This window comes from Dysidea avara, chromosome 7, assembly GCF_963678975.1.
Source record: "Dysidea avara chromosome 7, odDysAvar1.4, whole genome shotgun sequence".
NCBI lineage: Eukaryota > Metazoa > Porifera > Demospongiae > Dictyoceratida > Dysideidae > Dysidea > Dysidea avara.
In genome coordinates this window covers 6,438,128-6,456,902 of record NC_089278.1, presented here as the reverse complement: position 1 = coordinate 6,456,902, position 18,775 = coordinate 6,438,128, and the positions used below count along the sequence as shown (strand labels likewise).

At 38.4% G+C, this 18,775-nt stretch overlaps 1 protein-coding gene across 1 annotated transcript in view; it reads right to left on the bottom strand.

Annotated features, from left to right (window-relative positions):
• LOC136260692 (protocadherin Fat 4-like) overlaps positions 1-18,775 on the bottom strand; it is a 28,952-nt gene that overhangs the window by 1,646 nt on the left and 8,531 nt on the right. Inside the window, exon 2 of the mRNA XM_066054519.1 lies at positions 55-17,674. Coding sequence (XP_065910591.1) covers positions 55-17,674 — 17,620 coding nt within the window. The remainder of the gene's footprint in view (positions 1-54; positions 17,675-18,775) is intronic.

Sequence of the window (18,775 nt, the reverse complement as noted above, 5' to 3'; positions counted from 1 at the left end):
TGTTGTCATAGTTATAGTAAATGTACATTTTCTATTTACTATACAGCAACTTACGTAGTGTCTTCTCGTTGCACGCTGGATACATCATACACAAACAATGAGCCTCTATCACTTTGTTGTTTGACCAATAATTCTACACCTTGTCTGAATTGGTTGCTGTTATTTCTTACAAATTCGGCTGATTTGCAGGTGTACACGTTAAGAACATTGCTACTAATGAACACATCAATAATGACAAAAGCAGTATCCATTCCTGGTTGTCCTGGGGCATTGTCCAATACCTCAACATAAAATTGATATCTTGTTGATGGTGGATCTGAAATTCTCCTACCACGATAAATGTATCCTGTATCTGGGTCTATGATAAATGGGTGATTTTCAGATGAGACTTGACCTACTTCTCCTGAGAGACGGTATTTAATTTGTCCACTGTTGCCAAAGTCTTTGTCAAATGCAACTACCTGCAGTACCACATCTTCAGGATCAGGCTCACTCCACTGTAACACCTGTCCAGTATAAACTTGAGATGTAAATTGAGGATTGGAGTTTCCCACTGAAAGAGAAAATGTGATAGTTTGAACAGTTACATCGGTGGGGTAGTGACTAACAGGACCACCATCTACAGCTGTAATTCTAAACTCAGTCCCATCACTGTTCAAGCCAATTGTCCTGTCTGTTATAAGACGAACTACTCCATTTGTAACATTTTCTAGGTGGTAACTTCCAGTGACATCATTGCCATTGTTTACAGCATTCATTAGGAAAGCAATCTCTCCATTTCTTCCTTCATCACTGTCAGTGGCAGTTATGATTAAAATTGTACTACCAGGAGGTGTCTCTACAACTGCGGTCGGTGGAGCAATGGGGGAAAATTTGGGTGCATTGTCATTCACATCTACTACATCTACTAGGACAATTGCTGTGCTTGTTAATGTATTAATAGGAGCAAAGTCTCTGGCTATAATGGTCAGATTGTAGTCTGCAATATTTTCTCTGTCAATGCCACCAATGGCACTAAAGTCTACCTCATTTCCAGCTATTGTAGCTCTTATAATGAATGGCACTTCTTCCTCACTTATAATCTGAAATGATATTCTGCTGTTGATTCCTGCATCTCTATCCGTGGCTTGGATTTGTCCAAGTGTATTTGGTGAGATATAATGACTTTCTACAATGCTGAATTCATATAGTAACTGACTGAATATTGGCTCATTGTCATTGATGTCACTGATGGTGATGATTAAGGCTACGTTGATTTGACTGTCCGTGGAATTCACCACTACTATTATTTCATATCTACTAATTGTTTCACGATCTAGTTCATTTCTATTAGTTAAAATTCCAGCTGTAATTTGGAAATTGTCACCTGTGTTACCAGACAGAATTGTGTACCATGCATCTGTTGAAAGACTAAATCCACTGTTAACTAGGAACTCGGTTATGTTGTATGAATATCGTTCTACAGTGAGTGTTTCTGGGAAGTTCAGTTCTATTGCTGTAACATCAAACACTTGGACTAGAACACTTGTGTTTGTTGTATTCAAACCATCTGTCACAAATGCTGTAAACACATAAAACTGCTGATGGCTTGGTGGCACAGTTGCTCTCAACTGGAGAACACCAGAGACTGGATCTATTAAAAACAAACCACTGTCATCATCTATAGAATATCTTAATTCAGAACTGGAGTCAAGATCATAGGCACTAAGTGCAACAAGACGACCAGCTGGAGATAAATTTGTGATGTTGACCAGGTATTCTGTTTGGTTGAAAACAGGAACGTTGTCATTCAAGTCTAGGACTGTAATAAATACATTGGCAATGGAAAACAGTTGAGGGTTGCCACTGTCAGTAGCATTGACCTGTATGGCTAGAGTAAATGGTGTGAGTTCTTTATCCAGTGGCCTTAGTGTTGTTATAAGACCAGTACTTTGGTCAATGGTGAACTCATTGGAATCAGTTGACAAGTGATATGACACTGGACCAAAATCAACATCTGTAGCTATGATTTGCAACACCAATGTGCCACTGTTTTGGTTTTCGGTGACATTGGCATAATACTCATTCATATTGAACTCTGGCACCTCATCATTATAGTTGATAACCATAATGGTGAGACTGGCATGTGCTTGTGTTCCACTGTCATCTTCTGCATCTATGCTGATCACATAAACACTAGTTGTCTCATAATCTAATGGTTGAAGAAGAGTTATGTCACCACTAAATCTGTTAATACTAAACAAAGACTGAATTTCTGTGCTAACCACCATAGAGTACTCTATTGTGCCATCTATGTTTACTAGCCTACTCATAAAGTTAGACCCACGGAATATGACTGTTGATGTTAGAGTGTTCTCACTGACATTTGTACTAAAGAATGATTCAGAAAACCGTAGCCTGTTATCTGGAGCTCTTTGAATGTTGATGATGACATGGACAACTTCACTCATTGTGGGGGTTCCCCTATCAGACACATTCACTACTAGAATGTATACACGTGGCTCTACTGTTCCAAATACCGACACTTCTCCAATCATCTCATTGACTGTTCTAATGGCAAATCCATTAATGTCGGTGGAGATGAATGAGTATGTAAGCAAGCCATCTTGGCCACTGTCTTGGTCACTACAAGTGATACTTGCTACACTGGTATTCACTGCAAACATAGTTTGATTTAGTGTTACCCCAATGGTTTGGTCTAAACACACTGGCCTGTTATCATTTATACCAGATACACACACCATCACTAAAACTCTGGTCGAACGAGGTCCTGTCACTGCCACTGAGTCTCCATCAGATGCCTCTACTGTAACATTATAGTTTGATACACTGTCATTAAAGGCTGCTGTAGTGATGATGTTTCCTGTTGAGGAGCTAATAGTAAATGCACCTAGGATTGGTGAAGATGGGATCAGGGAATATCTGATTGCAGACATTATCCTATTGTCAGCATCAGTTGCTGAAACAGTTCCAACAGACGTACCTGGAAGGCTTCTTTCTGAAATATAAAATTTGTATGTCTCATTGGTGAATTCAGGTGGGTAAATATTAATAGGATCTACAACAATAATTAGTGTTGCTGATGCTGTACGACTGGGAGAAAAAGCTATAGCTTCATCAGTGCACAAGATAGTTAGCGTATATGCAGTTTCCCTCTCATAGTCTAAAGCAGTTTGCAATGAAACATAAAATATGTCACTTTCTGAATCAGCAATGGTATTAAATGGTGTACCAGTGTTACCTATTCCTAAGCTGGTAGTACGACCATCTATGTCACTGCAGGAATACTGTTTGATGCTTGTGCCAACTGAAGTCGTTTCTCGAACATTTAGAAGTGCTGATTCAGATGGATTAATTTCGGGATTGTGATCATTGATGTTTATTATTAGCACATTAACTATAGTGGTAGCAGTTAGTGGTAGTGCAGGGGCCAAGTCAGTAACAAGAATGGTTAAATTATAAGATGATGGACCAGAGTCTGCATCAACAGCTCTCTGAATGAAGACACTTCCATTAGTTGGAATAATATAAAAAATATCTTCATCATTTCCATCCACAATTTCATATCGCACTCCATTAGGATCAGTGGCATAAACAGTTATCAGAAGTGTATTGATGGTCACATTCTCATATATAGATACAACATAAGAGCTATTTAGAAACTCAGGTCCTTCAGCATTTGCATTAAGAACTCTCAAGTTGACATTTTCTGATCTAAATAAAGATGGATTACCACCATCAGTGCAGGTAATAGTCAACATGTAGTCACCAAACTCTAGGATCATGTTCACATACAGTTGGCCAATAATTATTCCAGCATCTGACATAAGTGTACGCACATCAACTCCAAGATTTGGAGTAATTCGATGACTTAATTGTAAACGAGAATTTTGACCGATATCATTATCAATACACTGGAAGGTTAGCAGGATAGTCTCTGGTGGAGTTGCAGTGGAAGCAACTACTTCGGTTGTTCCGAGTATTAACATTGGAGGTTCATTAATGTCAGTCACTTCTACTACAACTAATGCAGTAGAAGTGAATGTGTTGGGTGATCCCCCATCTGTAGCCAGCACCTCCAGAGCATAGTGAGTCTGATCAACTACTAGCAGCGGTTGGGAATTTCTTATTACTCCACTGGTTGTATTAATTTCAAACTTACCAGCAGCAATACTGTTGGCGATGCTATACATGACATTGGCACCATTACCTCTGTCTGTATCATTAGCTGTTACTGTGATGATGTGCCTTCCAGTCATGTTACTTTCCATAACTGTGCTCATGTATGGTGTATTAATGAACACTGGAGGATGCTCATTGACAGATGTAATAGTAACACTCACTGTAGCTATATCATTTCTTGTGCCATCAGAGCAAAGTAGTTGTAGATTATATGTTGCCATGGCTTCAAAATCCAGAGATAATACTACTGATAAGATACCATCTCCAGAAATTGTAAATGGATTATTAGTGTTTCCCTGAACTATTGCTATAATTTCAGTGTCATCATCTGCATCGCTGTCAGTACAAATAATAGTTGCCACATATGATGGAAATGGTAAATTTTCTGGCAGAGAAATGGAATATATGTCTTGTGAAAACATAGGTGGATTGTCATTAATATCATTAACAACTACCCTCACAGCAGCTGCATTAGAACTGGAGTCTACAGTGTCATTAGCAATTACCACAAAATTGTATGACTGTTGAGTCTCATAGTTGATGTCTAATCTTACTTGTATTTCGCCTGTGGCTGAATTTATGCCAAATGGAAGGTTGTTGATTGGATTTAGTATTGAAAAATGCACGTCGATGGAGTCTGTCACGATTGTGCCTACACTAGTGTCAATTGTGGAGTGTTCATCAATTGCAAACAAATAAGTATGAGAGGGTATAAATCGAGGTATGGACCTCCCAGCAGGGTAGACAACATAAGTAAAGTGTGCTGGATCACTCATCCTACTTCCATCATAACAGTGAATTTCTATTGTGGTTATGATAACAGATGCAATGTTGACAGCACCCATCCATACTATGTCACCATCACTTGTTAACGAAAGCCATCCCATATTATTGCCACTTGTTATGTTCATGGTAAGTGTATCTTGTGAGCTAGCTGTGTCAGCATCTGAACAATCAAAATGGCTTACAACAGTATTAGCAGTTGTATTGTGCTCAATTTCTCTGATGGAAATTTGCGGTGATATTTCAGGAGCATTATCATTAACATCCAGTATGGTCACACAGAGAGGTACTGAACTCTCTGCATAACCATCTGTTGCAATTGTACTCATTTCATAAATGCGAATGCTCTCATAGTCCAGAGTGCCAGACACTTGAACAATCCCGGTAATTGGGTGAATGAAAAATGCATTAAGTGGAGGAGCAGTTACAATGCGATATGTGACATGACCATGTGGGCCTTGATCACTATCCATTGCAGACACATCACCCACTGTTGTACCTAACTCAGCATTCTCAGACACTGTCAAGTTATATTTAGTTACAGAGAAAACAGGAACATGATCATTCTCTGGTATGATGGCAACAATTGCTTGTGCTGTAGCAGTTCGAGGTGTCATTCCTCCATCATTGCAAGTTATTGTGAGTGTGTATGAAGACCTTAATTCATAGTCAAAGCCTCCAGTGGAAAATATTACTCCTGCAGAATTGATTTCAAATGTTCTGTCAGAGTTGCCATCAGCAATTGTATATGTAATGTCAGAAATGGTGTCATTGTCTGTGCAACTAACTATCAGCACTTCTTGCATGTCAACAGTTTCAGAAATCATTGTACTGTATAGTGGACTGGGAACAAAGTAAGGAGCATTGTCATTGATATCTGTCACCCTTACAGTTACTAATGCATATGACACAGCTGTCAGATATTCAGTATAACTAGCTTCCACTGTTATGCTATATTCACTGACCAATTCTGCATCAAGTACTTCAATATTATACAGCTCTCCATTTACTCCATCAATGCCAAATGTGTTATCAGTGTTTCCTGATAAAATATTGTATCTTACTTGAAGTGTAGAGTCATTTGAAGTGGCTGATAATGATGTTATTAATGTGAACAATGCAATGTTTTCATTCACTGTGATTTCCACAACACTTTGATTAAAAACTGGTGCTGTAGGATCTTCCAGTCTTACAATAATTGACAAAATTGCAGTGGACGATAGCTGAGGTGAGCCATTGTCAGTACACACTACAGTCAAAGTGTATGGGGCTGGGAAGGAATGTTCATCTACTAGAAATACTCCCCCTGTACCATTGATAGAGAAATAGTAGATATCCTCTGGCCTAAAGGAATAAGATATTTCCATATTTCTCCCTTCATCACGATCGCTGCATACTATGTTTCCTATTAATGTGTTCCTGAGTGTTGTTGTAGTTATATTAAGGCGGTAAAGAGATTGATCAAATGTGGGTGGATTGTCGTTGTAGTCTGAAACAAACACTTGCACAAGAGCAGTGCCAGTTTGACGTGAATTATCTGAGGTTGTGAGGCCACCATCGATAGCTGCTATAGTCAAATTAAACATGCTTGTTTGCTCACGATCTAAATCAAGCAGTATTTTGATTTCTCCAGATGTACCATTTATGAAAAAGTGATTGTTGTAGTTTCCATCAAGTATTGAGTAAGAAACTTGACCAAATATGCCAACATCTCTATCAGTTGCTGTCACTTGTAATACTACATCCCCAATGGAGGCCCTCTCAGAGATACTAGTATGATAATTTTGAAACTCAAATGAAGGTTGATAGAGGTTGTTGAAGATCACATTAATAGTAACAACACCAAATGATCTCATCTCTGGAGTGTTGACATCAAAGCATATTACCGGCAAGGCATAAACTGGTGTTAAGTCAAGTTGCCCAACCAAATACACTACACCAACATCATCTACAAAGAAAATTGGACTAGGTGGATCAAAGGTAAAATTAAAGCGTGCATCAGCATCTATAACATCTCTATCAGAGCATGTTAAAAAGGCAAACGGGGCACCTACAGGGTGGCTGCGGTTGATGGACAGAATAGCTGATGGAGGAACCAGTGGGAGTTGATCATTAACATCCAGTACTCGTACTAGTAGCAGAACATCAGTAAATCGATTTACTACATCAGTTGCTCTCACAATCAAGCCAAACTGAGTTTGTGTCTCATAATCCAATGTTTGTGCTAGAGACACCACGCCGGTGGCTGAATTTATAGAAAAGTGTTCTGAATCATCAACAAAGGAGTAAACCATTGGATAGTTGCTATCAGGAGATGTAGCCATAATGTTAGTATAAGCTGCTGAAATGTTTGCACTTTCTTGTAATAGCCATTCATACCTAGTATTTGTAAACTGAGGATCTGGTGGAGCACGCACTGAGATAAATAGCATAGCTGAGGAACTTAGATTGCCATGATCAGTACACGTCAAGTTAATTGTGTGACTTCCAGGAGAAAGTGAGCGCATTACTCTAACTGAAAAGTTACCGCTAGCAACTACTAGTTCAAATGGAGAACTACCACCATCCCATGTCACAGTGACATCACCAAATGTTCCAAGATCATTGTCATTACACGTACCATTAATGATTCTGCTACTGGCTGGTTGTGATTGTGGTATAATGGTACCATACACACCAGAGTCAAAGGTTGGAGTATTGTCATTTACATTTTGGATATTAATTTGTACTGTAGTATTTGCAGTGAGGAAATTGGTACCATCATAACTACCACTGTCCATCACTGCCACATCAATTGAATATGATTGTCGAGTCTCATAGTCTAATGGTCTTACCAGTACAACTTCTCCTGTGTTAGGATTAACATAAAATGTATTTGAAATATCACGGACCAATCTGTATGTCAGATCACTGCTGTCTCCATCAGATGCTTGAAGCTGAAATATGGCATCTAACAACTGAGTATCTTCATGAACACTAGTAGCATATGGCAAATCATTGAACTGAGGGCTAATTGCATTGCCAAATACAACACGAACACTTGCTAATATTGAAACAGAACAATTTGGAGTACCTCTGTCACTAACAAGAATCTCTATTAAGATGGAACTTGATGGGTTAAGGTCACTTCTTCTTTGTAGAATCAAACCACCATTGTCTGTGATACTAAATGTGTTGGGTGGTTCTGTGATAGTGTATTGTAGCATGCCATTGTTTCCTGCGTCATCATCAGAACAGTTAATACTGCCAACTGGAGAGTTATCTGATGAATTACTATAGATGAGAAATTCATAAAAATCTAGTGAACAAATAGGACAGTTATCATTGCAATCCAAAACCTCAATAGTAACTAGGGCTGATGTATTCATTGGATTGTCAGGATCTTGGTCACTTGCTATTACTCGAAATGTTAGTGTCTCTAATGTTTCTCTGTCTAATGTTGATGCTAGATAAATAAATCCATTGGTAGGATCAATTCTGAAAAATGAACTGCTTGTTCCAGTGAGTGAATAGATGACTTCTCCTTGTATGCCACGATCTGTATCTGTAGCCGTAACATTACATACCACAGTACCAATATTGGCACATTCTGATATGTTACACATGTAGGGGGTACCAACAAACATGGGTGGCACTAAATTCTCGAATGAGTACAATATTTCTACATCCACAACTACTTGTAGTGGAGGATCTCCCATGTCTGAAACAGTAACATTTAGACTATATCTCTCTTCTGCATCATCAGGTGCTATTGGTGTTTCAAGGATAAGAGTTGATCCCTGAATAGTAAAATTGCTTGAGTGGCTTCCTCCAGTAATGGTATAAGTCAGTGTACCATCTAAGCCATTATCTCTGTCCACACATGAAAAGTTCAAAATTTCTCCATTGAACTGATTGGCTATTATACCAATATATATTGGCCTAGGACACCTGGGTGTATACTCATTGACACTACCTACATTAACTGTGACCATAGTAGAGGCTGACCTACGGTTTACGCTATCTGGTAAACCATCAGTAGCAACAATAGTAAAACTATGTCTTACTTGACTTTCATAGTCCAGTTGCTTTAGTAGCATGATTGTTCCAGTTGTAGAGTTTATGAAAAATAGTTGGTCAGGATCAGATTCTACTGAGTAAGTTATTCTTCCAAATGGACCTGTGTCATCATCAGTTGCTGTAACTGTTAGCAGTGGTTGTAGCAGTTGGCGAGTCTCTGGAATAGTCATTGTGTAGCTATTGTTAGCAAACACTGGAGAATGCTGATTTTGTTCTTGAATACAAATAGCAACTAGTGTTGTGTCTGACAGTACTGGGTGGACATTATCACAACAAGTAATAAAGAATGTTGCATTATCAACTTGTCTGTTTGCCAAGTTTTCAGAAACTGTTATCATTCCATTACTAGTGTCAATTGAAAATAGGTCAGTAGAAGGTGGGTTGGGTAAAATGCGATAAGTTATTCCTCCATTTTGACCAGCATCATTGTCCGTACAGTTTATTGATAGAACCACAGTATTTAAAGATGAACTTGCTGAGAGGTTTTGTTTATACATGTCACTAGCAAACCTAGGAGCATTGTCATTTATATCTTCAACAGAAACTAGTAGCAAAGCCGTTCCTGTTCTAGGAACTGTTTCTGATAAATCAGCAGCGGTCACTGTTAAGTTGTAATTCCTTGGACCACTTTCATAATCAAGTGATGATGATAATATAACTCTTCCTGTCATTGGATCTAGTGTAAATACATTAGTATTATCAATAATATCATAGCGAACTTCACCATCTGGACCAGAGTCATCATCTCTTGCAGAAAGGATAGCCACTAAGAAACCAACGTAAGCAGTTTCTGGTAATGTAGTTATTATAGTTGACAGTCCTGGAGTGAATTCATTAACCGGATTAACTCGGACAGTAAGGTCAGCAGTTGCTGAAGCATTCTGACTATCCATACAGGCTACCAGTAGTGAGTGTGTATCAGTTACCTCAAAGTCAAGTGTCCTTCCATTAGCAATAGATAAATGACCAGTGGTAGGGTGTATAGAGAACAATTCATAGCTTCCACTAGGTAGAATAGCATACTGTATGGTATCAAATGGGTCAGGATCAGTACATGACATTTCTGTAAATATTACTTCACCAAATCTAAATGTTTCTGAGACTGCTGTTACATAGTGACCTTGTGTGAACTGAGGTAGAGAATTACCTGCTGTGTTGATGGATAAACGAAGAGCTGCCGTGTTGCTTTGTGAAGGAGAACCACCATCAGTGGCAGTGACTGTATAAGAATATATTGTTACAGTTTGAATGTCTACAGTAGTGACCAAAAAGAGACAACCTGTGATAGCATCAATGGAAATTACATCCTCTAAATTATTTTGTGAAGTTATTGTGTATCGTATTTGACCGTCTGCAGTCTCATTTCCATCTGCATCAGTAGCTACTATGTAGTAAAAACATTCTCCAATGGGCTGGTCTTCTGAAATGGTGATATTATATTGTGAAACAGGCAGTATAGGAGGATGTTGATTTTCGGAAAGAATTATTAGTCTCACTTGTGCTACACTTGATTGCTGAGGCATTCCCATGTCTGAACATGTTACCATAGCAGAGTAAGTACCAATAGTTGAAGTTCCATTGAATAACAAATTTCCATTATCATCAAAGTAAAATAAAGAGTTGCCAGTTGTAACTGAGAGAACAATTTCACTATTTTGACCAGAATCTCTATCTGTACACTGAAAGTGCTGAACTGTTATTGGGACTGGAGTATTTTCAACTATACTCCTAATCACTGTTAGAGGGCTTAGTGATGGACGGTTGTCATTTAAATCATCTATTTCAATGCGAAGTTGTGCTGTGGCAGAGAGAGGCTGTGATCCTGACTGATCTCCTGCAGGAATTATGTTGGTTGCTTGAATAACTAACTCATAACTTGCTAAAGTCTCAGAATCAATCAGTCCAGATACTGTGATTATTCCAGAGGTAGAATCAATAGAGAAAGCATCCCCTGTGTTTCCACTATGTATGGTGTATTGGATCTGATTGTAATTTCCAAGGTCATTATCACTAGCAGTGATTGTAAATATTGGAGATCCAATACTAGGGTTTTCAAACAAACTAGTATTATATTGTGCTGGGCTAAATATTGGAGGATTATCATTAAATGGCTCTATGACTACTCTAATATTGGCCGTCGAAATAAGCCCTCCAGAGTCTCGACATTGTAACATAATTAAATACTGTGTTTCCATTTCATAGTCTAGTTGACTATTGGTGGTTAGCTCAATGCTTGCTGGGTTTTGAGATGTGAAACCAATCGGTGTATTAGCTAGAATAGTCACCACAGACAAAGTTGGCAATAAATTATCAGCAGCATCATCTGAATCTTGGCAAGTTACACTAGATATCATAGTTCCTATCTGCTCATTTTCTAAAATAGCTACTACACGGTTGGAAGCATCAATTACAGGACTGTGTTCATTCAAGTTATCTAATATTATGATCACAATTTCAGAGGTGGTCAGTCCTGCACTGTCGGTTGCATATATTGTAATAGTAAAATCAGTCTGTGGGCTGAGTGTCTCATAATCTAGTGTAGTAGCAAGTGTGATGACACCAGTAGTTCTGTCTACAATAAAGTTGGTATTGTTGCTAAAGTATTCAATTGAATCTTGATTTTGGGGATCAAAGTTGTGAGCAAGTACCCTGCCAACTTGATATCCAATACTGGAATTCTCTGACAGCCTGAACATGTAGTTACTGTCATTGAACACAGGACCAACCATGTCAACTGAGACAGTAATAATTGCTCGACTGGTATCTATCAAAGCACCATCACTGCACCGTACATTTAAGATGAATGCCATTCCCGACAACAAATTAATTTCTGCAGTATTCATAATAGTTCCTAGATCAGAAATTTGAAATAAGTTATTTTCAGGGTTAATTGAGTATGTTATTGCTGCATTGCTACCACTGTCAGTATCACTACAACTGACCATTAACAATGGTGTGTTAGCAGTGACCGGAGATGTGAAGGCATCAGAATAAACACTTTCTGTAAACCTTGGTTCATTGTCATTGACATCCAACACCATAATGGTTAGAGTTAGTGTCGAGGACATTGGTGTAAATGGAGGTACAACATTAGAATCTTCATCACTTGCTTGTATTGTGAGTACAATGCTGTTGTCAGAAATCTGCTGTTCATAATCAAGTTGACCAATTGCTGTCACCAACCCAGTTTCACTATCGATGGAGAAGATATTAGCTTCATTCCCACCAATTATTGAATAGCGTACATTCTCATGTGGTTGGGAGTCTCTATCAGTAGCATTGGCAGTGTATATTAATGTTGCAATACCAACATTCTCATTTATACTAACAGATGCTGTAGCTGGAGAGAAATCTGGTGGATATTCATTTACTGGTAAGACAGTTACAACAATGGCTATGCTATCACTTTTTGGTGGGGTACCACCATCCATACAAGTCACAGTTAATATTAGAGCCTCAACCATTTCATAATCTAAAGAGTTCAGAACTCGTAAATTCCCATTGTCAGTAACTGCGAAGTTATCGTTATTCACAGAGTATTGTATTTCACCAAATCCTCCTGAGTCATTGTCAGTGCAGTTCACTGTGACAGGGTTACTAAGATTATTTGTATTCTCTAAGATTCGAACACTGAACATTCTTTCAACAAAAACTGGTGTTTCATCATTTATGTTAACTACATCTACTTGAACTAAGGCATCAGCAAATTGAGTACCAGTAGTGGCTCGTACGTTGATTGCATAACTCTCAACCATTTCAAAGTCTAACGATGACAATAGTGTGATGGCTCCAGTGTTACCATCAATAGCAAATGTATCCTGATGGTTTAGTAGGCTGTAGATAATGTTACCAGTGCTAGATGATGCACTGACTCTTTCCACTTCAGTAAATGTTACATTTTCTAGAATGCTGACACGGTAGGTAGATGGTGAAAACACTACACTTCCTGGAATTGTGACTACAATGGAAACATGGACTGTGGCTGACAATGATGGTGATCCCATGTCTGCGCACACTACATCAAATCCAAACACTTGAGAGACTTCAGGCAACATCTCCCTTACTCTAACAATACCAGAGGATTCATGGATTGAAAACAAAGTGAGGGTGTCATCTAAGAGACGATATGTTACATTTCCATTCAACCCACTATCTTGGTCAGTGCAGTTCAGCGATGGTAAAACCATATCACCAGTAGCTAGGGAACTGTTGATACTGGCAATGTAAAGTCCTTGAGCAAATGATGGAGTATTGTCATTAACATCTTTTACTGTAACATTCACTGTTCCATTACTGGAACGTGGTGAAGTTCCACCATCAGTTGCTACAACAGAAATGATAAAGGTGGAGTTTTGCTCAGACTCACTGTCTAAAGTACCAGTTAACCTAATCACCCCATTACCATCAATACTAAATGGAATATCATCACCATCAGTAAGAGTATAACTGATTTGTCCGTCTCTGTGACTTGAAAGGTCCATATCATTGGCAAACACCCGTGTTACAATACTACCAACAGTGAGGCTCTCATTTATACACACTTGATATTCTGTTTGGCTAAACACTGGGTCATGCTCATTTACAGGTAAAACAGAAATGACCAAGATTGCTGATGCTAGTTTTGGTGAGGTTCCATTGTCTGAGATATTTACTGTCAGTTCATATTGCTGTTGAGTCTCATAGTCAAGGCTAGTAAGTACTGATAGAAGTCCATCACTTGTTACTCCAAAGAAATTGTTTGTTGAGATAGAGTATGTCAGTTCCCCATTTTCTCCACGGTCACTGTCAGAACATGACAGTACATCAAGAAGCATGTCAGGTGATATGTTCTCAGCTATATTTACAAAGTACCTTTGCTGACTGCATGAAGGGGAGAATTCATTGACATCAAGAACATTGATAGTCAAATTAGCTGGATCACTTTCTAGATCTGTATCTGACACAACAATGGTTATCACATGAGACTGAGCTGTATGAAAATCTAATCTTCTGAGCAATATGATGGCACCAGTATTGGGAATCATCAAGAACAGATCATTGTCTCCATCTGCCATTCTAAAGATCACCCGACCACCTTCAGGATCAGTAGCCTGCACTGTATATATGACTTCTTGTACAGGTGTTGTTTCATTGATATCAATTGACGCAGGGAGGTTTTGAAATGTTGGAGGGTTAGTATTGCTGGGGATGACAAACACGACAATTGTAACAAGTATGGACCTTGCATTAATGCCACCGTTATCTGATACATTAATTCTCAGGCTGTATACACTCTGCTGCATGAAGTTTAGAGGTTCATTGAGAATTAGCTGACCACTAGAAGTGATATTAAATGTGCTCTCATCCAGCGTGTAGCTTAGAATTGCATTATTTTGAGAATCAATGTCAGAGCAATTTAGAGTGATTAGCTCACTATTTACTGGTCGTTGTTCTTCAACTCTTAATATTTCAGATATGAATGAACACTGAGGATCATTGTCATTAACATCCCTGACAAATATTCTTACATTTGAAAACACACTACCAGTATTAGAAACATCTGATACTTGAACTTGTAAATGATACTCACTTGTAGTTTCCCTGTCAAGTAGGTCACTTACAATAATGCAACCAGCGGAAGTGACTGCAAATTTCATTTCATCATTCCCACTTGTTATTTCATATGTCAGCTGGTTATTGTCACTATCTGTATCAATGCAAACAACCTGGTCATTTAGCTGTGCATTTTCTAGTACAAATGCAGTTCGGTTAGATACATTTGGCAGACCCATATTAGCCTCAATGCGTACTATTAGTTGTGCGGTGGCAGATAAAACAGGAACACCACCATCACGACATTGTATTATTAAAATATGATCAACTGTGTCCTCATTTTCGGGCAATACTAAACTACCAGCCACAGTCAAGGCACCACTGTCAGGGTCAATGTCAAAGAGCCTTTCAGTGTTACCAAGAGATACCCGGTACTCAATTTTACCATTTACACCAGTTTCAGTATCATGACAAGTAAGTACTTGGATAAGTGTTCCCATTTCTGCCAATTCATCAACAGTACTGATAAACAGATATTGACCAAACACTGGTGCTACATAGTTTCCATCAGTAAGAATTATGCTTACATTTGTCGCAAGATTTGTCATCCCATCTGTCAAGTCAACCCTCAGTAAAAAGTTAGGTGGAGGTGTAGTAGAACCAGGATTATCAAGTTCTGTTAGAAGAGTGATGTACCCATCTTGAACAATACTAAAATATCCATTTGTCTGTAATATGTATGCCAGCAGACCGCCCTCATCAATATCACCATCAAAAGCAGTTACCTGACCTATACGACTGAGTACTGGAGTGGATACAGATACATTAAAAGAAAATGGACTACCTATAAACCGTGGAATATTATCATTTACAGGTAATACTGTAATGTTCACCATTGTAGTGTTAGTGAATTCTCCATCTGTGCACTCCAGTTCATAACCATAATTCATATTATTCTCATAATCTAGTGGCAGCAGTAGGAAGAAGTTACCATTATCATCCACTCTGAATACATTGTTTCCTCCAGATCTAACCGTGACTGTAGTTCTACCATGTCTTACCATTTCATCTCCGTCAATGCAAAGTGTGTTAAACACTGGTACAGTAGTGGAATTAGACACACTCTCATTTACCAAAAAGGTATATGGGTCCTCAGTAAACATTGGGACATGTTCGTTTACAGCGCTAATGATTATTCTCACTACTACTATGATGCAGTCCCTCTGAACAGCCTGAGAGTCACATGCTACTACATGAAGCCTAGTGAAACTGATTGCAGTTTCTGCATTGTCAGCATCCAACGATGATGCAAGTCGATAAATTCCTCTCTCTTGATCAACTGAAAATAAACCTAGTTCAGTGTCTTCACCTACAAAGTAAAATATGTCTCCATCAGCACCACTATCTGCATCTGTTGCCATGTAATTTAAAAGTCCTTCACTGTCAGGATCAAATGATACAATAATTGTAGAAATTTCTGTAGTTTCATCAATACTCACGAAAGTTACTTGATGTTCTATGACAGGTCTATGTTCATTTACCGGAAGAACGGTTATCTCAATTAGTGTTGTTCCAGTCAAGTTGTTCCCATTTGGTAAGCTGTTATCATAACAGTAAGCCTGTAGTGAATAAGATGTGGTAGTTTCAAAATCTAGATTTTGAATTGCAGAAATGTTTCCAAGAATTGGATCGATTACAAATGCATTACTGTCTAAGGAATATGTGATGGTTTGTGTCCCAATATCTCTGTCAGTGCAACTGATATTCATAAAGTTGTGTGGTGGTGGTATAATGTACATGTTGTTCTCTTCATTGACATACGTTTCTTGCACCGACATCATGTAATCTCCTGGAAACTGTGGTGGATGGTCATTAATGTTATTTATAGTCACCTGTACAATTGCAGAAACTGATCGGTTCATACTTCCAGGGAGTTGAGGATTAGCAGCAACTACTTGTAAAGTATACATCATACCACCATCACTTTCATAATCTAATGGAGCACTAACTTCCACTATGCCATTCATTGAGTTGATTCCAAACACATCAAAATTTCTTTCTAAACTATAAATTATTCTTCCAGGTTCTCCCTCATCTTCATCTGTTGCATTAATGTCAATCACCCTGTACCCTGTAGGTACTGTTTCATCAATGCTCACTGTGAGAAACATGGCATGTTCAAGCATAGGGTCATGTTGGTTTTCCTCTTCAACTGCAATGGTCAGAGATCGGACTTCTCCACCTACTCCATCTGTACATTGAACTACTATGGAGAACTCTGCACCCGGTGACAACAAACCACTTATAAATGTTATGTTGCCTGTAGTTGCACCTATCGAAAACATCCCATTGCTGTCTACCAATAAAGCATATATCACATGAGCATTGGCACCGGTATCTGCATCATTACAAGACACTACTGTAACAACACCATTTGTTGGTAAGTTTTGATTGATTATAACTGTTGACACACTGCCACTACTAAACACAGGTCGATTGTCATTTACATCATCTATTACTACATTTACAGTGGCAGTTGATGACCTCCTATCCATTTCTGCCACATTGTCATAGGCAAATACAGTAAGTGTGTAGCTGTCTCTTGTCTCTCTATCAAATGGTATTATGGACAAGATTAGACCACTAGAGGAGGAAATTCGAAAGAAAGCTGTATCTGCTCCTTCTAACATATAGGTTACATCATTTCCATCAGGATCAGTGGCACTTACCATACCCACAGGAGATGCTGATAGACCTTCATCTATAGAGAATTCATATGAGAACATGGAGAAGCTGGGTGGATTTAAATTAGGAATATAAATGGTTATTGCTACTACGCTAGTAGTGTTCAAGTTTTCAAAATCTGAACACTGAATATCATAAACAAATGTATTTGTAGATGAAATGTTTTGAGTACGTGTTATTATACCAGTGTTCTCATTAATAGTAAACATTCCAGTTGGTGACATTCCCATGAAATGGTAGCTCACACCACCGGCATTGTCAGGATCAGTACATCTTATCATATTATACTGACTTGGCTCACCAAACTGAGGGAGCCGTATGGAGTAAAAATTTTCAGAAAAGCTTGGTGGTGATTGCCCTGACGCAATGTTACCTGAAAGGAATATATGTTATCTTTTTACACAACCAAATACGCATACAAACATATATATATATATACACTAGTATTTTTTTTTAGATTGTCAATTTAAAAGTGAAGTAGTAATCTACAGTGAAATACAGCATAACTCAGTGGGAAGTCCCTACTTTGGCATTGAACAAAATAATTGTTATAGCTAATGTGGGACTTTCCCACCAAGCTATGCTGTGTACCATCATTCATCACTACCTTTTATTGCATAGGTCCCTACTTCATTTTTAAATTAACAATTTTTGGTTTGTTTAGTTTTTTTTGTTCTAGCTACTGTGTAACTTGTGACTGTTCCATTAGAATATCACACATGACTGTTGTATTAGAGTATCACAAGTCAGCCAAGGGGTGTGCAGCTAGCCAGACTAATAAGGCATCTTGTTTAGTAAATAACTAGATTGTTAAGAGGTGTGCATGGTCTCAGTATTCTATTGCTATTAATCCATCTAGATCTTTATTTGGTGGGTGTGGTTGTGAACCTATTGCGAACGAGATCCCAATTGCAAAGTTGCAGATATCTAGCTAGTATACTTCTTATAGTAGCACCAGGACTGAAGCGCTTCTGAAAATCTAGCTCTGAAATTATTCTGTGGCAGCTAAATATGCTGCTGAATGAATGTGTTGATATGGAAAATTATTGCCTCTATATGGTTTCGTTGGATGAAGAAGGAGACAAGCAGCCTGACTGAACATAAAAGAAAAGACAAGGCACAGAGGGCCTACACTCATCGGAATCCTGAAAGGCACATCCCACTGGTGAGCTTGTTATTGTGGCGTAAAATGGTAGCTGTGCGCTACTTTGTTTGGCCTCTAGCCTTGCAACTGTGGTCAGTCAGTCAGGCAAAAATTCGAGTTTTGGAATTTAAAAAACACATTCTATATCTGGCCGCCTGTAACTGTTTTGTTATAATTAATGCTGTACTATATATTATATGGAGTAGTACTATTCCATAAAGGTGATATTTGTCTCGTAAGATGTCTCTAGGATAATTTTCAAAAGTGGAATTTCAGGTGGTGTGCAAAATTTTCAGGGCAATCCCTACTTAATTGGTACTACCATACTGT